Raw genomic sequence first — 23,141 nt, 5'->3', positions numbered from 1 at the left:
TCAAGCTCAGCTGGCTGTTTCACACGCGTGCAATGAGCTATATGGATCCAACAGGACTGATCACAGTTGTTCCATTTTTCATGCAGTCCAGCTTTTGGGGTAAATCATGATTTGTTTTCTCTCCATTATTGAACACCTGATTGATTCTGTGACATTTTCGGCCCCCCACCCCCAATATTTTTTAATTATGGTTGTTGAAACACAACTCCCATTGATTTCATTCTTTCTGAGCACGAGTCAGACTGACATAAATGTATACTTACGTATGGGCCATTTGCCCTTCGATTTAAAAAAATATTTGTTGGTCGGAGAAATCAAAATCCTAAAGAAAGCAAACCATTAGCAAAGAGGTCCAAGCAATACTCTTGAGGAAATGAAAAGGGATATTCTTACATATGCAGCTTGTTAGCTTAACCCTAGTTAACTCTGCACTGGAAGTGGCTTTGAGAAGATGTAAGGGATGCAAGTGACTCAAATGCGAGACGTGCGTCATAGTGCACTCCAGATTTATCAGCATATTCCAAATATGGCCTGCATGGTAGCCTCAGCAGAGCTGAAAGGTCTTTCTTTCAGCAAACCCAAAGACAAAGAAGATAGAAAACCTAAGTCATGTGACTTTCTTTGTTGCTATGTCCTTATCACAATTTGATTCTAACCATTGTTCAGGTATGTGTAGTTTTGTGCAGTCAGTGCCATGCTGCAAATGTAAGTTGACTGTTTGTGAAAACATGGTTTGTCTTTGGAATTAAGGGGAAAGAGTTTAAGATGACATGCCGTATACCTGACCGTGGGAACGCTTGGAGTAGAATGACTTTATTGTGGACTTCAAGATCTATGACTTTGAGACAAGTGGTATGCCAAAAAAGCGCATCAAAATACCAGTTGGAGCATTGTGCCCCTTGGTATTCATAACCTGACCTGCGCTGGGGGAGTCTGAGAGGTGAAAATTGAACAGCTGGCGGCCAGGGTGAGGTGAGAGCAGATTATTATCCTCAACAGAGCTGTAGCTCTGACCAATGGCCAATAAATTCACAAAGCAATGTGTGTTACGGTGAAGCAAAGCCACATCCATTAAAGCCACATTAGAGCGCACATGCTGTGCTGCATTTTTTCTTACCTAAACAAAGTCTTTCAGGTTTTCATCTATGTTATTACTCTACCTGAAACAGGTTTCTATTTTATAGTAATTTTATATCCAGCTGTTGTCATTTTTTAACCACTGCCTAAGAGTAGATTTCTGCAAAACCTACGTATATATGTTTAAAATGCTACCAGGAAATAGGTATTCAGATTTTCTCCTATTTTCCCACTATAAAATGTAATCTTTGAATCTTTACAGAATGGAGCCACATTCATCAGCAATATTATTGATTGAAATTGATCACCCTCTGGCATCAAAATGGTATGTGTATTACATCTTGTATAGAGTTACAAGAATTCCATCATGTATATGTGACATTTTCAAACCTAAAAAAATATGCAGGTGGTTTTTCAAACTGATCTAGGCAATGTTGTAGACTTTGAGTCTGAAAGGCAAACTACTGACATATTCTGCTGTGGGTAGAGAGTGTCAGAAAAGCTCTCCCATAGTTGAATAGTCACTAATTCATAACTCAGTGGCACTGAGCAAATGCCATCTGAATGAAATCTGAATGATGGCAAATTGTGAACAAATCTGCTCACTCAGAATTCATATTTATTTATGAGATTAAATAAAAATGGCCAAATTCATGTTTGCTGTAAAATCGGCATCCATCCCATAGTGTCAGAGCCAACCTTTTGTGCGTTACAATGACGGAGGTTAGTATTTAACTTATATGGTACAATGCATCGTTAAACTATCATCTGAATTACGACTGTTTCTCAAAATTATTGTACCAACATTATACTATGCAGGCTAAGTTTGGACCATGGTAGTTCAAACAAACCTGGTTAATGACGTAGGCCTAGTGTAGCATATGGAGTGGCACATCTGCGTATTTTAATGAGGGGCAAATCACTGAGACTTTGGATACCTCAGTTTTTAAAAAAAATATCTTTCCCCCCATATTCCTGGGTCATCTAGCATATTCATTTGCCCATGTAGTCTTGCCTCGTAACATTGCTGTCTGCATTCAGTGAACTTTTATAGGTCTTATTTACGTTGAACAGTTGTCTATTCTGGTATTTACAAATAAACACAAAATCGGCCAGAGCTCTGGTTCTCAGTAGGCTGACATGCGTTGTTTCACATTCAAAGGTTGCACCTTGGTAGACCAAGACCAGAAGTAAGTGTGCATAATTACCATTGACTGTGTAAAACATACACCATATCCCTTCCCTACAACATGAAAATATATATTGGCTATATATATTGGAATATAATATGACCTATACTGTATATATAATATATAATAGGCTATATATGTCCGAGTGACTGAGCAGAGGTGCAGCATCTTGCATTACTGTCTGTAGGTGTGTGAATTCACCTCACATACTCGTTTCTGCAAATGGGCCTTTTATTCATTTTTTGTTTAAGCAGAGTTGTATAAGGGTGGTTAAGAAACTATATCAACCAGGAACAGGAATACGTTTAATAATGATTCATTTGGACACCAATAACCAATAACACGCTAACTTTTTGAATTGCAACTATACTTTTGGGAAACATACCCCTGTGTGGACCTTTTTATGATAAAGGTAAAGGTCAGGTATTTAGCAAAGGCTTTTGTCCAAAGTGACTTACAAAGGCATCCTATAGGAGCCGGGAATTGATGGGCCAACGGGCGGCGACGATAGCCACTGTACCCCCTAACACCCCCTTATGCAGACCAAATTATGAGAGCACTTGTGCAAGAAGTCCTCCCAATACTTCTGGCTACCACTAATTTGAGTATAGTAAGCTGCAAAAACGATCATAAGAACGTCAGATAAAAATCTCACTGAGAGTGGGGTACTATTGTGACAACAAAGAGAAATGAGACAGATCTTGTCAAAAACAAATGTATTAGCCATGCTTTATTGTATCCTTCTCTTTGGATGTATCCATAAACAAATAAATACATAAATAAATAGAATCATCAGTATTTCAACAAACAGCGTGTGTCAGTTAAGTCCATTCCGACCTTCCCAATGACAGTGCGGATGCTATGTACAGCTGAGGTCTATCACAGTTCATAATTTATCTTTTCTGTGTGGAGGCGTGAAGTTTGGCTGGGGCTCACATTAGGATGGGATGGGGGGGTGGGGGGTGGGCATTAGGGGCTTTTGATGTTGTCTGGATCTGTTAGCAGGATGTGAAGGTTTTCCAGAAGAAATTCTTGCAGGGGGCTTTGCGGTCGCGTTGTGGCAGCTGTGATAACCGGTTGTAGACGGCTCTCTCCTCCAGACGAGACTCCAGTGGTTCCTCCAGGTCCAGCGGTGCCTCGTCCCCAGGAAGCATGTTGCTTTCCACCCCATCGAGCAAGCCCGAGACCAGCTTCAGAATCAGCTCCTTGCGCTCTTTGCTTAGTTCCTAGAGATTGAGCACCAGTTAGAGGACTTACTAAAAAGCATAAACTGATTGATGGAATTATTTTGCATATTTTCTCTCTAAAGGGTACAATTGCTGAAGTAGCTAAATTGTCCAGTGATTATTGCAGAATTCCCAGTGAGATTTAAACATTAATAGACAATATCTATGAGAGAGATAGATAACACATTACTGAGTAATCCGTTCTAGAAACATACCTGGTATTATATTTTAGTTTATTAGGAATACATATTTCATACTTAATACTTTGATATTTAATTATTGTAGTTTATACTTGTAGAATGACGTTTTAATAATATAGTATATATAATATAGTATAGTATAATATAGTATGTTTTTGGCTGTTGCAAAAAGTGATTAACATATTTGAATAACATTTCTCACCATGATGCATGCCCGAGGAGTTGGAATAGGGTGCTATCTACACTTTTCACTATCAGTATAAGTCACATTATATCAGCATTCACACCTGACATTCCCCACAAATTGTATCCAACAATAATCCAAAATAATATAACAAAACATTCTAGACTATAATAACAAAAACAGCAACAACAACAATCTAATAATAAATAATAATACTCACTCTGGCATGTGCTGGGCTCCTCTCGTCAACAGGAAGCACGGCGGCTGCCCTGATGCTGTACAACACAAGCATGAGAGACACTAAGCTGGCCAGAAGCTGCATGTTGCAGTGCAAAGGGACAGATGACAGGCACAGAGAAGCAGAGAAAAGACAGAGAAACAGAGACTCACAGACAGACAGACAGAGAGAAGGACGGAGAGAAAGAGAGAATGACAGCTGAATCAAGGTGAAGTTCAGAGGGAGATGCCTGTTGGTAAGTCACCAGCTCTGCTGATTCAACTGATGGCGAGTCTTGGGCTTCAGCTCCAGGTGCCACACTTATATAGCGCCCTCTCAGTCTGCTACTGACGCAGGGGATGGTGGATGTGGGGCGGGGGTGGTAGGGGTGGGGGTGTGGGGTGCTAGTGATGATGGTGTTTGTGGTGGTGTAGAGAAGGAGGTGGCTGAGGGGAAAGGATAGGGACAAACTAAGCCATTGAATAGGTAACCTTCTCAGGAACTGCATTGTGCTGGGTAATTGCGTAAAACATACCACATACGTCACAAACCTAAAACTGGTGCTGAAATCAAGACGCGAAAATACCGGTTATGGTACACTGTGCTTTAACTCATAAAATGCTCAATTTAACAGCTAAATGAAAATTGTTTTCTAAAAATACGTAAGGCACACTTCTCATACAACACTGACACTGGTTCAGCATGATCATTCATTTGCAATCATTTTTGCATCTGAAATACTTCCTGGAAAGTGACTAATGAAATACACACACACACCACCCCACCAAAGTCAACAGGTAACATGAAAATATATATAATAACAATGTAATTATCACATAATGACAAAATTACCTCAGGCACAACGAAACCGGCAAAAGCCACGCTCCTCCTGTATTGTAATTAATTAGTCAGGTGAAATTTTGCAGAAAAAATTTTCATGACAATCTTATAAAAGTAAGTCAAGTCAAAGAATCACCGTGTGACACATGAGAATTTTCATGAGAAATAAACTGGGGGGAAACACTAGGAGGGATGTCTTTTTAACATGTGCGATGAAATGTACCAATTTCTTCTCATGTTCAACTGTTAAAAGGCATGTAGGCCAGATAGTGATACTGCTTTCTTGAAAGATCAGTCAGTTAACTTCAACATTTCTAGTCATTCTAAAAGCAAGGCGGAATCATCTCATCAGAGGAGATGAAAAAATAAGAGACACTGCCTTCAATAATCATTTATTAGAGATCTGATAATATTCAGTGATCAAATCCTGCAGGTGCAGACACACAAGTAGGTCATGAGGCACGGCGTCATAACTCTATACAGTAAATTACTGAATACATTCCGCAGAGATAAATTAAGCTCACAAGAATAAAGCTGCACCCAATTTAGAGATGAAAGCATTTCTCCTGGAGAGCATTGCTAAATGAAGTCGCTGCTGAATGCCTACCATTCAAGTAAAATGTGTCTGTTCGTCAGCGACATTAAAGTACGTAGAATATTTTAAGGTTGATTTAGGTAACTTGGTTGGAACACACATTGGGACGCCCACTCACTACAGCTAAAACGTGACTGTTCAGGTATGCACGCACACTCTCACACAACTGCAATCCTGTCAGTTTGAGTCTAAGAAACGATATTTTTCAAAGTGGATATGACTTGAGTTAAATTATAGGGCCCGTGCGGTTGAAGATTTCGTGGTATAAACGCAATGACCTGCGCATTAACATAGGCGTCGCACTCCTTGATAAACTTCGAACGCAAAAAACGATGCACGTACATTTTTAAATCTAGTCGCTCTGACGTAGGTTACACGATGTTGTGTTATTCCAAGGATAACCACTTGTAGGCTGGCTGAATACATTATTTCTTAATCAGGCCTCTTTTGCCTATGTAAATTAGAGAGCGTTTAGAAATTAATTTTTAAAAAGAAAACTTTTCTCTACTCAATTAATGGCATGATTTTTAGATCGACTCTGTCAACCCAGTGGGCGTGAGACGCACAATCTGATCCTTCTACACTCGCACGGAGAGCATCTGGGAAGCATCGCGGAGCCTACGACAGTTTGGACTACTCCTGTCAAAGTACACGGACGCTGGTTGCCATCTTGTGGATGAAAATCACTTTAGAGCGAGCCGTCACTGCACCATCTCACAGCCCTGAGCCTCTTACGTGCCAACGGAACATCTAATCAATAGCTGGGTGTCCGTCCAACTTTTTAATTCGAATTTTGACCACTCTAAATCGAAGAAGAAATCGACTCGCCAGAGGGGAGCGGATTCGGGCAGGCTATAATGCGACTAAGAATGATAGAAACATTTGTATATATATGAAATGTTTGCCCTGACAACCTTACGTTTTAAACCCACGGCTGTTCACGACTCCTACCTTGATTGAGAGAGCGTCCATCTTTAATTCGCACAACATAGCGTATGGAAATGTGCTTACGCTCGCATTTCTTTTAACCAGATTTTCCTAAATGCGCTTAAAAATATGCGAATGAGTTGGATGAAAACTCCACTTGTGTCTGAGTCTGTTATACAAATTAAAAATGGACACTCTCCAAATCAAGGGAGGAGTTGTGAACAGTTGTGGGTCAAAAAGTTTAGTTTGTCAGGGCAACTTAATGGAAACACGTAATAAAATTTCAAAACAATTATTCGTAGGCTACAACTTAAGATAGGCCAACTACTGGAATTATAAAAAGAAACGCGATAAGCAACGAAGCATTCAATTTTACTGCTTTTTATTTGAAAATCTTCCCAGGACTCCACATTATAAACTTGATAATAGCAATCATGGCCGATTAAGCGATAAATACAGGTCAACCTGTAAAGACACATCAGTGATGTATGTACACACCAGATACTGAGGGGGTGGGGGAAGGGTAGGAATTCCAGTTGCTTTATTTGAACAGCACTGATTGACTAAATAGTTTCCTTGCACAACTTGCTTGATGTTTCAGTAAGCCCCATAGTGTCAACATACTCCACAGGTTCAGTTTTCCTTTAACAATTCACATGATAAACACAGTTGCATTGTTGCTCATGTTTGACATTCAGACCCTTCACTAAGGCTTATATCAATGACATCACAGTGAGGAATCATTAAATGCACTGTAGTGGTGACCTCTGTTAAACAATTCAGCCTATCCTCTGGTCATCACAATTAGGCATTGACTAGTTTTGTGGGGACCCATGAATTTCAAAGCATAGCTAAAACACCACTGATAAATCTCTCTCACTCACACACACACACACACACACACACACACACACACACACACACACACACACACACACACACACACACACACACACACAGAGAATGTCAGTAGGCATCAAGTTACATACTCAGTTTGTTCCCATGGTTAAGCTGCATATTTAGTACCTTATTCAAATCCAGTTATAGCACATAGAATAACAGTAATGTTCCTGACAGTCTTTTGTCCCCATAATAAATGTAGCCATTTGGTTCAACTATCACACTGACCGCAAAATTCCTTCCTCTTTGTCAGGCTGTTCAATGGCATATTCCACACTGTAAAATACACACTAACAATTCTCCTATCCATAAAATACATGGCATATTTTGTCGATCACAGGCTATAGATTTAAGACTTGATTGGCAAATCAGCAATGCCATACCTGCCCACCTCTTTTGATTAGCTGGGTTTCCATCCAACTCATTTGCACATGTTAAGCACATTTATGAAAATTCGGCTAAAAGAACAAACCCCTTACGAATAAACCCATTTCCATCAACCGCTGTCGCTTAATAGCGTAACCTATGAGATAACAGAGTTAATCCACCCCCCTTCAGTGAATCGATTTCTTATTTGACTTAGATGATTTTATAAGAATTTCTATTCCACTCAGGAATTCATATTTGAATGGTCAAAATTTGTATTAAAATGTTGGATGGAAACCCAGCTAATATGGCTGACGAAACAATATTAAAATAAGATTATGTTTATTTCTAACATGAATCGCTGTCTTTGTACCATCCATGTCTGCATAATGACGCTATAAAGTCTCAATGGCTTATGTCGGTTATAGAGAAATCAATAGCATATAAAGTAAAGTTTTACCGTCTTCATCATTGGGGAATGTGCCATGTATGTAATAGTATTAAGACAAATTTTAATCTGAGATTGCTTCTACTGTGTCGAGTTAGGATATTACTATTGTCAGAATGAAAAATTATCTCTGCACTACTTTCATACTAGCAGAAATTAAATTATGTTTTCAGAAAAAATTTAAAACATAATTTTGACTGTAAATAGTCGGGTGTGTTGGAGACTGTGAACAAAAACCACGAACAAAAATAGCCTAAATGGGAAGAAATGTGCAAGGCTGGAAGGAAGCACTGGAAGGATTTGCAACTGTCTGAAAACACAGAGTTCCCCCGCGGAGGCCATTATCACAGCTGTCGTATGTTACGTGGGGCCTGCCTTGGGTCCTTGTCAGTAGCGAGCTCGGACAGCGTCTGGGTGAGCGGAGGTACTGCAGTGGTGGTGTGGGTTTGGTTCTGTGGTCACAGAGGGCTGAGTGGGAGAGAGTGGCTGTCCATGTGCACACACTTACGACTCATAAAGTACCTACGGAGGAAATACCAACAAAAAAAAAGAGGATGGAGAAACATGAGGCATGGTTCACAGGATAAAGCAGGATAAGGTGGATTCATCCCTCACTTTACCTTCCGGGCGAACTCTGGGAGGATGAAAGCAGCTTTGTGGATTTCAGGGTTGTAATATTTCAAGCTCAGGCTTTCCACCTCCTCTCTGGTCATTTCTCGTACAGGCTCTCTGAAATTTGTTTCCTGTGGACCAAAAAGTTCCTCATTAAACATTTTCAGTTATTTTACACGTATAACGAGAATGGATTTGTCTCAAATAGACGTTGACACTCACAGCGTTTTTACTGCACAGCATGAAGCCAATTTGGCCACTTGGGTAGGTGGGAATGGTGCAGTAAGCGTAATCCACTACAGGGAAAAGGGTCTTGCAAAAGGTCTGCATCTCTTTAATCAGCTCCAAATGGAGCCATTGACACTCTCCTGTGAAGAAAAACAATGCAAAACTGTGTTGGTGCTGTATTACAAAGCCTACTCAGAATTATTTTTTTATCATGACATATGAAGTACATCAGTTCAAAAATGGAAATGTGTTGAAAACTAATTTCAGTCACACACCAATAACACAAAACTAAGCATAAAGCATGTACAACTGCCCATGTGTACTGAATAAATCACCTTGGCAACAGAGAATTCCACCGTCCCGTAGAGCTGTCTTCATAAGTTGGTAGTAAGACTCCTTGAACAAACTTTCTGCAGGACCTGTGTCATTAAAAACAAGATTCCAAACAAATGAATAGGTTACGGAGAACTGTCTAGCAAACTGAGCGTATCCAATGTCCTCTTTCAAGAAGCATGACTGAGTGGTTAAGTGAGGCAACTTAAAACAATAAGCCAAACCTGTTCTGTAGGTTGTTAAACTGTATGAGGTGATCTGTGGTTGTTTTGTGAGGCTCAGTGATAAACAGAAACTTGGACTAGAGTGAACTTGTTCTGAAAACATAAGACATTTCTTTTGGGTGGAGATGCCATTACTGAGAAACTTCTCTCACCAACGGGGTCAGATGAATCAGTAATGATGACATCAAAGGCGTCTTGGTTCTGTTTCATAAACTCAAAGCCATCCCCCACATGCAGGGTGAGTTTGGGACTGAAGAAGCCCTTTGCCATTCCAGGGAGGTACTTCTTGGACACAGTGATTACATCCTACCAGAAGGACAGGCCAATACGGTACTGATGATCACACTATGGAAGTGACAATTCCACATAATACTTGATGGCAAATGAGATGACCAGTGTTGCTGCAGTCTTTGAATGAAGCTGGGTGGATTACCTCATCAATCTCACACTGGACCACAGACTCCACCAGAGGGTGCTTAACGGCCTCCCTCAAAACACCACCATCCCCTCCACCAATAATCAGGACCTGAAAAAGAGACAGTCATTCATCTACCTGCAACCACATACACTTTTTAAAGATGTAACATTTCTAACCTCAAGGATGGTATGACCACACACGGGTAAAGCACAGGTACCTTCTTGGGGCAAGGGTGACAGCACAAGGGTAGGTTGGCAATCATCTCTTGGTATGAAAACTCATCTCTCTCTGTGCACTGGATAACCCCATCCAAAATCAAGACATTCCCATACGTTTTGCTGAAGACAGGACAAGAACATTGTACATGAATGACACAAAGGCTAAACATGTTCTGAGAACAGAGTTCATCTGGAATTGACAAGCATGAGTAGTTTATACCAGCCCACAGTGTGCAACTATCCCCAACTAGAACGGTGTCAAGATCAAAAACTATGTCAGTTACTCAGCTAAAGTTAACATTATATATAGCTGGGAAAACTGACGGAAGGGACAGGTGCCCTGTTAAATGTCGCATGCTTTGACACAGATGTCACAACTCGCTGCGGCTTCTTAATGTCCAATCACAGCTAGCAGCTATATTTTATGATGTGTAGCGGTGAACTTAAATCATACGTTCCTAATTAAACATGATTAGAAAAGACAATCCATGGAAATTACACAAAAAACCCGCTAAGCAACTAATTTGTTTATCTTCACCTTGATAATTAAGTTAACTTCAACTAGATTAGCTGTAAAACGAAACGTTAGCCAACTGACAGATTAACGCTGTTAGCTAATGATGACTAGCAAGACAACAGCTGTACATCAAGTAAATTAGATTTCGCTTGCTAGCAAGAACACAAGTATACGTTCACAAAATCAGAATAATGCGCTATCCCTCCTTGCTTACTTTAAGGAAAGCTAATGTTTGCTAGATAAGCTTCACAGCCGTCCTCCAAATATTACAAGGCAAGTCATTAAGTGTAGAAGAGCTAGTGCTAACGTTACTGCACTGACTGCCATACAAATCAAAGCAGAAATGTTAGTTGTATTGCTAACTAGCTTCCCAGCTACTACCTCTGTCGTTTTACATGTACTCCAAGTATTGGTTTCTATTCAAGAACAATATCAAATGTTTGGTTCAAACGAGAGGACCAACCTTTTAAACACCATGACATCCTGAAATTTAGATTTTTTATGATACAGAACCTCTTCGACTTGAAGACTCATTGCTTGTCCTGGCCATAGTGTACACGTTTCTGTGAACCATCCGTCCTTAATGCTGTCCATTCTCTACAGTCTAAAATGCAAAGAATATATAGCTATATAGCTATGTTTGATAGACCGTGTAACACCACAAATGCCCAGAATCAGCAAGGGGTACACTGCAAGAATCTTTACCACCGACAAACACGTTGGGCGTACTCTTGGGTACAACCTAAATGTAGGTATACCCCCGACGAATGGTAGAGCACATACGCAACATACTAGAGTCGAATTGACCAATAGATTACTGAAGCGGAAACCCGGTGAAGGTTAGGTTGAATTGTTACTGTCTATGGAAGCCCACGTGAGAGCGCCAGCTAAAGAGTCGTTTAAAAGTTGTTAATTTAGTAGAAAAGGGTGGACTTTCAATTACGCGTTACGCCATATCTGAAATTAATACAAAAGAAAACACGTGGTGGATGTCCACGTTTTCATCTGTAAGGCTAAAGCTGTCTACAGGTGGTTTGTAGTAATGACAGGTATAATTTATTGTCAGTCATTGAATTTGTCACCAGAAGGTATACATAAAAATGAGACAGGACTTCGTTTATGAAATCTCAGTAGAAGCTCGCTGATGTGCAAGGGATAAAGTATAATCCAGTGAACAGTACCGGAAAATAAATCCCGACAGGACTACAGTGGAATTCTGCGTCGGAGTCCTGTTTGTCCTGTCGCGATTTCTACGAGCTCTACATTCTACGACTGAATTAAACACAATTTATACTTATGTCGCCGACACTTTTGAAATGGTCGCCGACAGAAATTACGTCATGGTCGACACTTTTAAGTCGCTTGGAAGTGTCGGCTACATGGAGAAATTTCTACTGGCGCTGATGTCGTCACAGTGGCGTAACTTAGTTACAACGGGCCCCAGTGCAGGCTATTATAACGGGCCCTTGTCAGTGGCATAAGATAGATATGATGATTCACGTGCAAGCTAGTTAGCCTACTAGTCATGAGGCATGAGGCGCACACACACACCATAGGCGAATATATACTGTATATCAACAATGTGTTGGATTTTACGGTCGAATTAGTGAATCTGAATTAGTTACAGTACATTTCAATATAAATATCTGGTGTTATGTAGCGGCAGTCCAGATGCAATGGAGCATTCTAATATGGTTCCCAGTTTTGAAACAGGAAATTACAACTAGATGGTGGTAAATGTAACAGTTCACGTATACTGTTTTATCAAACATTGTATATACATTAACTAGTTAATTAATAAAGAGTCCTGTATCGTATCGGTGTAAAGAATAAACAGACAGATGAAGAAACCCCAACATTTTATTTTAAAATCAATTAATGAATTGCTTCATATAGATGAAGCATGTTAATTATTGTTCACCACCAGATGGTAAACAACAGGCAGAACAAGATAAATCATGCATTAAAAAAAACAACAACTGGTAGGAATGGTCTATCTCTTGGGCCAGTTGTGACGGAATCCACTGCAATAGAAGGGGAAAAACAACCAAACATGAATATGATGCCAAATAAAATAAAAAAAACAGTTCTAAACAATTATATGGATACTACAATCCATTACCGGTTAGATTTGCCAGCCATGTATGACATACTCCTGCCTCCGACTGCACCTTGTTTATTTCCTTTAGGATTTTTCTATAACAAAAATGACATCCAGTATTTAGTCTGCTCCTTTATGTAATATACTTTGCATACCTTGCACAAATGTAAATTCTACTTGTAACAGAAGAAGTACCTTTCTATTAGGATCATGAACCTCTTGGTTTGGGTCAAACTGTGCTGAATCCTTCCCTTTTCCCCCTGGTGGAAAAATGTGTATGTTGACTTGTGAAACATGTATTCTCTGTATTCATTAAGAGCAAAATTACAGGGGCTGCAACTCTATAAACCACATGCTCTCTGTTAACTTAGATAAAACCACATACCAGAGAAAACCTTGAAATTTGACTTGCTGTAGTCAAAGGGAGTGAAGGATTTGGGTTCGGCAGCCTGTTGGGTGTCTGCATTCTGCGATGCTTTCTTGGCTTTCGCCTTGGCAACAGGAACTGAATGAACGTCGCCCGGTATGTCTGCAGGTTTGAGGAGCTTTGAGCTAGGTTTAGGGGTTTCCTCGCTGACGTCGCTGTTAACTCTCTCCCGCTTTCCTCCGGTTTGTCCAGCCTCCTGGAAACAGGGGTAGAGAATCCAATTTATAATAACCATAAATTGTAAGTCATAACTTTTTTTTGCTAAATGATATTAAATAAGCTAAAATAAGGTAATTCTGATCCATTGCAACGTATGTACTTTTTAGTAATAGGAAGGTAGTTCACTCACCAATGCCTGTTGCCGAACAGTAGCAACGTTTTGAAGTGATTCTTGGTAACTCTTCTTGGTCTTTTTTCGTTCCTCTGTAAAGAGAATGAAAATCACACTCAGAATTGTATCATTGGTCGGTAAAGGAATGTGAGGTGGTTTGCACTTTTTCTTGGAAATACTCATACCTTTTTCTTTTCTCGCCTGCTCCCTGGCCTTCTGCTTCTCCTGGGCCTCTTTTTGCTGTTGTTCAATACTCCGAAGCTTCCATCTGTTGTGGATCTAAAGAAAGGCAAAAGAGGACAGAACATTTTCAAGATGAATTCTACATAAATAAGCAATACCACATTGCACAGTCACATTAGGCAGTTTAGGTACCAAGTAAATCAGAAATGACAAAGAAAAACATCCGCATACCTCATACACCTTTGATGATGGGTCATATTTAGCATTTTCTGAAATGTGTATATTTTTCGAGGGCAAATACTACAACAAAAACAAAAAAACAAACAAAATTAGCACGGAACTAATGAACAAGATCATGTCTTTTTGATACATCTTAACAGATGACATATTACCATTCTGAAGGGGTTTTCAAATGACTCCATGATTCTGTGGGCTTTCTGCTGTGCCACAGTTAGGTGATCAGACACCTTTACAGCCACATCCTTCAACATAACATTTCAGAGATAAATTGTTACATCTTCAGTTAATGAGTATGGTTGCATACATCTTGTGAGAGATTAATGTTTGATACGACTACCTCAAACAGTGTGATTTTAGCTAAAGTCACGAGTCCAGCCAGGGCTTGTATATCAGCTTCATCTTGATCTTCATCTTCAGAGAAAAGGATTCCACGTTTAATGGGGGTCTCTGCTATATGGGGAAGGAGGAGAAGGAACTCACTCACATATCTCAGGATAATTGCAAAATGGCCGACGAACAGAGCACGGGCAAGAGGCACATCCCAACCATACCTTGCAGAGACAGATCAACCAAGTCACCTTCCGACACGTGGGATGTATCATGAGGAGAAAATAGGGAGGACTCCAGAGGCTACAGATGACACAGCAACACCAAGTCATTTATCGTGTGAATGTTTAACATACAAAAATACATCAACAATTTTCACACCACAAACCTTTCTTTTAGGGGTGATCACTTTCTTTTTTTCAGCGACTATTTCAGCCTGCAAGAGTAGAAGGGTTGAATAAGTGTTACGTGAATAACTTAGCAGTAAAACCTGAAATGTAACCTTGAGGTGGTCAAGCTTAGGATTTCTGTGAAGGAGCCCTACCTTGAGAAGTGGCATTTCTCTGGCTTGCTTCATCAGCTGGTGCAGCTCGTTAATCTGCTGGCGGACCATGGGTGGGACGGGGTTGCAGCAGGCAATGATGCCCTGTGGTTCTCTGGAAATGTTTCCCGGATGTTAGCTGATTGTCCTAACTTTTATAATTCTCAGCTGAAAAAGGAGTGAGTGGGGAACACTTACTTTGGCAACTCCTCCGAAATCTTCAACAGCATGTGATTTGGCAAAAGATAGCTGAAAACAAAACCAAAACAAAAAAATGAACCACACAGAAGACTTAGCGTAACCACTAAGGATAGGCATCATTCTTTCAAAATTGACAATACTGGGTAAGTATCAAGTACATGGCAATAGCTACTACAATCTAACTCTCATTTTTTTTCTGGATGTTTCCCTGTAAAGGACACCGTTCACCATCACAACATGGACAAGAGCTGCCTGGATATTTGGGAAATGGAAAATTATTTCCCATCCACGGAAAATACAACACAAAACAAGTTGTTCATTTATGACTTTCAATTTCACTAAATTGACAAACCAATTCCTCTCGCTACAAACAAGACTGATAAGACAACAGGTTGGAAAATGGTGAAAACAAACCCAGTGCTCTCATCCTCCGCTCTGGCCAGCCTATCCCTCCATCCATACAAAAGCCTGAAGGCAGTCAGTTGCTGCGTGTTAAAAGCCCTCTTCTGCTTCTTGTACATATCAATGTAGGACTCCTCTGTGAAGATTGGCTTCGTGTATTTCTATGATGGACAAAAAGAAAAATAACCATCAGTACCACAAATCACTACACTACTTATTCACAAAGGATAGACCTGAGAACTCCCACTAGAACTGTGGACAGGGGCAATCTTTCAGGGCTTCACCTTTAAAGAGATCTCTCTGCTCCTGTGCCAGACTGCTTGCAAGACGGAAGGCAGACCCTTTCCAATGTCCAGCAGGTCTGCTCTCAGCCGGTCGTAGACGTACAGGAGGTAGTGAGTGTCCTCCCTGGCATACTGAAACATCTCTTCTGGCAAAGGCCTACAAGTCAAAGACAAAGCCCTCCCATCAGAAAACAGTTTGGCAGTAGTAACAGTAACAAAGTGCAATCACACTTAAAGCTGATCACCAGTAAGAAATGGTGAATAGACACAATGTAGGGGCTTCGAAGCAGGCAAAGGAGGACCTCTTTACCGAATTCTCCAGTCAGCCAGCTGGTAGCGTTTGTCTGAGTCAACGTTGCAGAACAACTTCAGGAGATGATCCAATGAGTTCCTACCAAGGTTGAGGGTACGTGATGCCTGATGTGTGTCAAACAGGTTAACAACATAGAGGCCAAAGTCTTTTTGTAGCCACTCGATGTCTGAGTCTGCCCCATGGAAAACCTGAAAGGAACCATAAACATTTTATAAACATAGAATTGTATTTTAATGTCACAAATGCTTGACTAAGTCCTATGTATGTGTGTATAATTAACCATGTTTCCCTAAACTTCTGTTTCACAATTACCTTGACAATGTTGGGATCTGTGAAACACTCATTCAGGACATACATTTCGCTGCGCAGTTCCAAGGTATCTACGAGGAAGTCTTCATCCCTTGTTGAAATTTGCATCAAGCAGGTTATACCCAGAAAACTCCTATAAGAATGGTGCTAAAAAAGAGAACAGCTATGAGATACTATTCAAAGACATATATCCATTTCTGAAAAGCCCTTTCTTTTTTGAGCAGCACAGGGTTCTGTCCATATGACACTCATAATGTCCAAACATCTAGAATACCAACTGTCAGAAACATCTAGAATAACAACTGTCAGGAGTTCTTATATGACTACTTGTCTTGTATCAGTACCTCCAAATCCACTGCAAATTCAGTGGTCTTGCACAGCTTCTCATTCAAGGCGACTAGATCATCCAACGTGTCGATGAAGTGGCAGTTAGTCTCATCCAAGGGTTTGTACATCTATGATGTGCAACACAGCCAAAAGTGTTAGCAAACAACCAGGTGTTAGGAATGCAGGATCTGATAATTAACTAAACTGTCAGGCCAAGGTAATATGCACTCAATGCATGGGGTTACTACACACAATGGAGGTATTTGGGGGTGAGATCAGAGAGGTCTTCTGATATGATCCCATCTGGCCAAAATTTGCAGATTTGATCATTTTAGAGTGTTTTCTGCCTTACAGATGAATCATACAGAATATAAGAAATTGTTAATCTATTTATAGGATCTCCCTCACTCTCGTCATCTCATATATAAATATATATACATACATATTTCCTTGCTCTTCTTAATATCAGCAGCAACATTTAAGACTTAAAAAAGCATAAATAGAAATAAAAAAAGTACCTGAGGCTCTGGTCTACATGCTACATTCTCTGACATGGTCAGATGCTCCAGCTCATATCGGTATGGATGCGAGAACCTGTGAGAATTCATGTTAAATAATGATCATCATGTTTCTATCATTTGAAAAACCAATTCAACCAAGTGAGCATGTCTTACATGTCCTCCATGTACTCCTGTGTTCTCTGTTGGTGGATGAAGTCTGCCAAGGCTGCAGGGACGTCCAAATCCTCTGGCCGCTGCTTGTGAAGGTGTTTATTAGTGAAATCTGAAAGAGAGGAGCAGTTCAACAGGGTCATGTACAGTCAGCCTAAAACAAAAGGATTGTTATTCAGGAGGGCTTCAGTATACTCACATGTGGGCAGAGGTACCGTTGCATTGGGCTTCACAAAGATTTTGGGGATGAAAGGTGTGTTGCTGTTGTCGACTTTGTCTTTAAACCGCATCTGGGGCCGCTGGACATTTTTGGCATGCAGGAGTCTGAATGTCTGAGGGCTGTGACCAGAACCACTTCCCTGTGATGTAAAGAACAGCCATGAGTCTCCTTTATCATTGTATGATACATTTTTAGGGTATGATGCTTCCCTGGTGTCATGCTAATCTCACCTTGCGATTCCAGCTGGAGACAACTATTTTGGGAGGCTGATAGCCAACTGGCATGACTGGCTGTTGGGTCCTGTTCACCCCTCCAGCCTCATCGAGCAAAATACCCTTTAAATAAAAAATTAAAAAACAGGTCAGCCTTTATCAATTCAGTCTCTACTGTAATGCACTGAAAGCAAACTGAGGCAGAACTCTTGTGTGTTGTATAGTGACTGCATGGGTTCACAGATAACCTACCACTTTCTCCAGAATCAAATCATTGGCATCAACTACCAGATCAAATCGATCGTCTAGTCCAGTCAGTTTGTTGCGGTCTCTTAAGTGAGACCTACAGCCATGGTGCTGCATAAGCTGACTCATACTGGTATAAAAAAAGAACAAAAAAAAACACCCTTTAATGTACACACTACGCAAATAACACAACCATATCCCTTTAAACTCTATTGCATGCCAGTATCTGTAACTTTTGATGAGCCTTTAACATGTAAGCATGCAACAGGTTGTTACAGTGGTGACTTGTTACATGCTTACCAATGTAGAATCCTGTCCCCTTGGGTACCGCAGAACTCCTGGAATCCTGGGAAGCTTCTGTATAAATCATATTCATCTCCAGCTTGAGGCAGAGCTGCAGAGGCTTTTGTGGCTGCGACGACAGTGCCCAAGCCATGCTGTTGAAACACATCGTTTTCTTTTATTAATCAGGGTAATGCACGGATAGTTGTGCTGATGACATTATTAAGTATTAACCGTGATTGACAAGACATTTAGCAAAGTTAGCTGACCGCCATAAGCTTGTATGTTGCAAGATAGACGCGATACACTTTGCGATGGAATTTACGTGAATTTGTTTTACTGATGGTAAGACTAAATGTTTAGTGTTGTTGACATGACAAGAGACTAAAGAATAATCGAACAAACGTAACATTTGCATTGCTAGCTAGCTAGCTATTGCCATCCACGTTGTCTCCCACAAGCTGGGCTTTGGTGTCAACACTGCATGAGCGATTAAAACTGTTGGCCATACCTTGACAAATAAATCGACATCTTTAAATCCTGGACAAAACTCCTTTGATTCTGCCTCCAAATCGTCGTTTAATGTGGAATTACCACTTTGTTTGTCTCTGCCAGCACTACTCGTGGAGGCGGCCATGTTTCTGCGCTGAAATCGCGAGAGACGGGACTTCACCAAGCTCAGAACTGCGCAACCTGGAAGGAATAGACGCGCCTTGACAGAGAACATTTTTTTTCAGAAGTAGAGAAATTGTTGTATAGATGACTGGATGCAGGGATTATGTGTTTGTGACAAAAGTCCCGAATTATCCACCTTAGGTCGCATCTTTAAAATCGAAGTGATGTACGGGTATGTGTTTCGAGGTTTATCATTTATAATGGCACATTTTCTTCCGGAAGCGGGTAACCTTTCCGATTTATTCAGTGAGTCATAATCAGCCATAGGCCTACAACGTTATGCTTCAGTTACATATATGTGATGTAAGTTCACAACCACACCACCATAATCTTTTAATTAAAGGCTACTTTTCATCTCAGTAGGTTGTTGCTGGAAGTGATATGAGTATAATTAAAATGTTACTGAAAAAAACCCTACAGCAGATGACAAGGAAAATATCTGAAGGCTTATTGTGAAGGAGACTACCGCAATTTCCTTGTTTTGGCAAACAGGACTGGCTCTGGTGACTTTTAATATGCACCAGATAAACTTGAAATCCTCATAAGCATTACTCATATACGACCAAACTATTTCTGACAAGATTCATAACCTCATCACCATTCAAACATCATGAAGGTTTTTGTCCTCATGATAAAGGCCCCGGTTGGCCTGTGCAGTAATATAACCCTGTATTCAAAGACATATATACATTTCTGAAATGGCCTTCCTTCTTTGAGCAGCATAGGCCTCTGTCCATATGACATTCATCATGTCCAAACATCTAGAATAATAGCAGTCAGAAACATCTAGAATGACAACTGTCAGAACTTTTTATATGACTACTTGTCTTGTATCAGTACCTCGAAATCCACTGCAAATGTAGTGGTCTTGCACAGCTTCTAATTCAAAGCGACTACATCATCCAACGTGTCAATTAAATGGCAGTCTCAGCCAAGGGTTTGTTCATCAAAAGTGATACCAAATTGACGAAAAAACACCAAGTTGGAAGGTTTAAGCGTGTCTACACTTCATGGGACAGAAGAATGCATTAGAGTGGTAAATATTGCGGAAAATGATTAATCTGACTCCAATATCATCAAGCAGTATATAAGCTAGTGGCACAGTAATGTATGGCACACGTTAAACGGATGGTTTATGGATGAACAGTTTATTACTACAATAAAAGGTAGGCTAAGCTTAAATGTTACAAGTATCAACCAAACTGAAAGTAGGTACAACTGTAAAAAGATAACAATTGAATAAACAGGTTGGATGTCAATAAAACCAAATACACTTGAATGACTAAATAAACGTGGTAAACCATGAATGCATCAAATGTAAAAAAAATTTTTTTAAAAACTGTTGATGAAACTGTCTGCTGATAAAATGCCATCAATTTGCAAGTCTGGGAGTCCACTGTGATTTAATCACATTTAGAGTGTTTTCTGCCTTACAGATGAACCATACAGAATACGAAAATCTCTCTTATCTCTCTCTCTCTCTAAATACAGTTGCAATCCAAATTATTCAACCCCCCTTGCACATTAGGTTTATTGGCAAAATATACAATCACAAAAAAACAAATTACACAAGAACTGTTTAAGTAGTTCAATGAATAGTAGTTCAACCAATATTACAAGGGTTTTTATCCAAATTCAACACAAAATGCTCCTTTGTATGACTACTGCAGTCTCAAAATTATTCAACCCCTTCACGACAAGCATCTTCAGTACTTAGTAGAGCACCCTTTTGCTGTTATGACCTGCTGCAAACGTGATGCATAGCCAGACACCAGCTTCTGACAGCGTTCCTGAGGAATCTTAGCCCATTCCTCATGCAATGGCCTCCAGTTCAGTAATATTCTTGGGTGTGCGTTTTGCAACCGCCTTCTTCAAATCCCACCAGAGAATTGCGATGGGGTTCAAGTCAGGCGACTGTGACGGCCACTCTATAATCTTCCATTTTTTTCTTCTGAAACCAAGCCTTGGTGGACTTTGAGGTTGGGATCATTGTCCTGTTGGAAGGTCCAATGACGCCCAAGCTTCAGCTTCATCACAAGTGGCATGACGTTTTTTCCTAATAGTGGGGCAGATAACCTGAACAATTGTGCATTATGTGATAAAAGCGTGAAATTTGGTACACATATAGCCAAAGACTTTCCGAAAGAATGTAGATATCTTCAACTCATTTTCAACATGGCGGCCGTAGCAGCCATTATTCAAGATGGCCGCCGGTGCAAGAGTTTTCAGATCAATTTTCTTTTATTATGGGATATAATATGAATAAGTTAAATTTAGTCATCATACATACTTTTTGGAAGTTTATACATAAAAAACATATTTAACATCAATACAAATTCAAGATGGTAGCCATGATTAGCATTCAATTTGTAATAGCAATACAATTCTGTATATTGCATATGATTTGTATGATTTCCATATTGAATCATACATTTTGTGATGCAGAATTAAAATCAATAATGTTACATTAGCCCAGAATCTTTTTTTGTTGTGTGGCTCATCAAATCACTGCAGCAGCTCTGAACATTTTGCAGCATCGGGCTTATAACCAGTATTGCCAAACACAGACTGATGGGGTTCCTCTAAACTTTGAAGCGTGGCGTCAACAGAGAGTGGTAAACACCCCACAATTTCAGAACTGGTCAATTGTGCTTGAGCTAGAGCTGCTAATGTTGGTCTTTGTGCGGTCACTACGAGAGGCATCTTTATCCATGTACCTTGATGCCCTCATAGAACTGGCCAAATGGTTTAATATTATGGACCATACACATTACGCCATATGGATTCCAGTTCACCTGAGAGACATGGCTGAGCTCCCAAGGATACATCCAAGCATAGCTCAAGAATTCCATACGGGCAACTTTACTGTCCAAGAGAGTAAGAGGGTGTTTTCCTTTTGGTACTAGAAAATGTTTTTGATGCCTAGCAGCCCATGAAATCTCCTGAGAAGGCACGTGCTCTTCCTGTGTTTCATGCATTGACTGGCTGTGACACAGTATCAAGCTTTGCTGGTCATGGGAAAAAGACTGCATGAGCTGTATGGGCTGTCTTTCCAGAGCTTACAAATGCCCTGTTAGAGCTATGTTCCGCCCTACATGACATTCCACAGGAGGTAATGGCAACAATAGAAAGGTTTATCATCCTGCTCTATGACCGAACCAGCACATCCACAGAAATAGACCATGCTAGAAGGAAATTATTTGCGAAACGGCACAAGGTGCAGTCAATTCCCCCAACAAAGGCTGCCCTAAGCGGGCAGTCTACCAGAGAGGCCATGTGTGCAGTGGCGGTGCCAGACATTCTTTTCTGTAGGTGCTATGGAGGAGAGCGGCGTTTTAGCGAGGGTGCTATGAAATTAGGGTGATAGCCCATAGACATATATTTGATCTAGGCCTACATGAAGTTCTGCAGCCGTAATACTATTTAAAAAAATTATATACTGTATTTCCTTGCTCTCTGTGTTGCCCGAGCAACCTTAGCCCCCTCCTGTGCACGTCCCTGTTAGTTACATTGTACTCCAACCACGCAAACTGTTCCAACCAGCTTTTACAAAAACTCCTTTGTTGGACTCCAAACATGCGAGGTGGATATTTCTGGAGTTTTGGTCTTCTCGGACCATCCTGAGCGTTCATGCTAATGTCACTCATGCTGCTAGCACCATGGTTAGCACCCTCAGTAGTGGTGGAGGGTTGACCTCCTTGACCACAACGTTCCTCTCCTTAAAAATCCACACCAGATACCCCTGGCATTTCTTCTTCTTTTATGCCACTCTCGTTTCTTAATAGTTCTTCCAAATGTGGACATTTAGGTAGCAAAAACCGATGCATTGTTGATGTTAACTTGAAACTACCACGCACTAGCTTGCTTTCTCCTTCAACCGTCCGGTAACGTTCACGCGTCTTTCCTTTCTTTCACTCTTCTTTCTTTTCTTCTTTCCTTCTTCCAGTCTTCCTTCCTTCTTCCACTCTTCTTTCCTTCTTTTACTCTTCTTTCCTTTCTTCTTTGCTTCTTCCTTTCTTAACTTTTGCATTTCATGCACTGGTATTTCCTTCAGGAAATGCATTTTCTAGTTACAGTGCATGAAATGCCCTGTATTGTTATTCCTTCGTTTCTTATACTTCTTCTTCTT

The 23,141-nt window shown here is 40.4% G+C and overlaps 3 protein-coding genes and 1 long non-coding RNA gene across 5 annotated transcripts; 1 reads left to right on the top strand and 3 right to left on the bottom strand.

Moving 5' to 3' along the window:
- The first annotated feature begins 801 nt into the window (after window positions 1-801).
- On the top strand, window positions 802-3,108 carry LOC116220207. The gene is made up of 3 exons (XR_004163488.2): window positions 802-972; window positions 1,340-1,402; window positions 2,240-3,108. It is a non-coding gene; the product is annotated as an uncharacterized LOC116220207 (long non-coding RNA).
- sst7 (somatostatin family member 7) lies at window positions 2,969-4,279 on the bottom strand. Its single transcript, XM_012826125.3, has 2 exons — window positions 4,098-4,279; window positions 2,969-3,493 (listed from the first exon to the last, which is right to left on the bottom strand). The coding sequence occupies exons 1-2, from the start codon at window positions 4,197-4,199 to the stop codon at window positions 3,266-3,268; spliced, it is 330 nt and encodes a 109-aa protein (XP_012681579.1). The 5' UTR covers window positions 4,200-4,279; the 3' UTR covers window positions 2,969-3,265.
- A 2,542-nt stretch (window positions 4,280-6,821) lies between these two features.
- On the bottom strand, window positions 6,822-11,509 carry srm (spermidine synthase). Its single transcript, XM_012826124.3, has 8 exons — window positions 11,184-11,509; window positions 10,203-10,323; window positions 10,001-10,093; window positions 9,720-9,873; window positions 9,346-9,429; window positions 9,005-9,150; window positions 8,791-8,913; window positions 6,822-8,692 (listed from the first exon to the last, which is right to left on the bottom strand). The coding sequence occupies exons 1-8, from the start codon at window positions 11,312-11,314 to the stop codon at window positions 8,675-8,677; spliced, it is 870 nt and encodes a 289-aa protein (XP_012681578.1). The 5' UTR covers window positions 11,315-11,509; the 3' UTR covers window positions 6,822-8,674.
- A 1,053-nt stretch (window positions 11,510-12,562) lies between these two features.
- Window positions 12,563-19,038, bottom strand: exosc10 (exosome component 10). Of its 2 annotated transcripts, none has more exons than XM_031566302.2 (25): window positions 18,849-19,038; window positions 18,356-18,492; window positions 18,062-18,185; window positions 17,828-17,932; window positions 17,577-17,736; window positions 17,381-17,489; window positions 17,225-17,300; window positions 16,724-16,834; window positions 16,383-16,526; window positions 16,068-16,258; window positions 15,758-15,914; window positions 15,486-15,634; window positions 15,069-15,119; window positions 14,874-14,985; window positions 14,718-14,765; window positions 14,554-14,632; window positions 14,337-14,452; window positions 14,155-14,244; window positions 13,994-14,062; window positions 13,765-13,858; window positions 13,598-13,671; window positions 13,207-13,444; window positions 13,017-13,081; window positions 12,843-12,916; window positions 12,563-12,744 (listed from the first exon to the last, which is right to left on the bottom strand). In XM_031566302.2, exons 1-25 carry the CDS (start codon window positions 18,972-18,974, stop codon window positions 12,714-12,716), a joined length of 2,730 nt encoding a protein of 909 aa, XP_031422162.1. In that variant the 5' UTR covers window positions 18,975-19,038; the 3' UTR covers window positions 12,563-12,713. The 2 variants fall into 2 exon arrangements, with proteins under 2 accessions (XP_031422162.1, XP_012681573.1); XM_012826119.3 differs by having other exon boundaries at window positions 14,340-14,452.
- Between the last annotated feature and the right edge of the window lie 4,103 nt (window positions 19,039-23,141).

Source organism: Clupea harengus, chromosome 4 (genome assembly GCF_900700415.2).
Source record: "Clupea harengus chromosome 4, Ch_v2.0.2, whole genome shotgun sequence".
Taxonomy (NCBI): Eukaryota; Metazoa; Chordata; class Actinopteri; order Clupeiformes; family Clupeidae; genus Clupea; species Clupea harengus.
The sequence above is the reverse complement of the archived record's forward strand: the minus strand, read 5'-3'. Positions and strand labels throughout refer to the sequence as shown.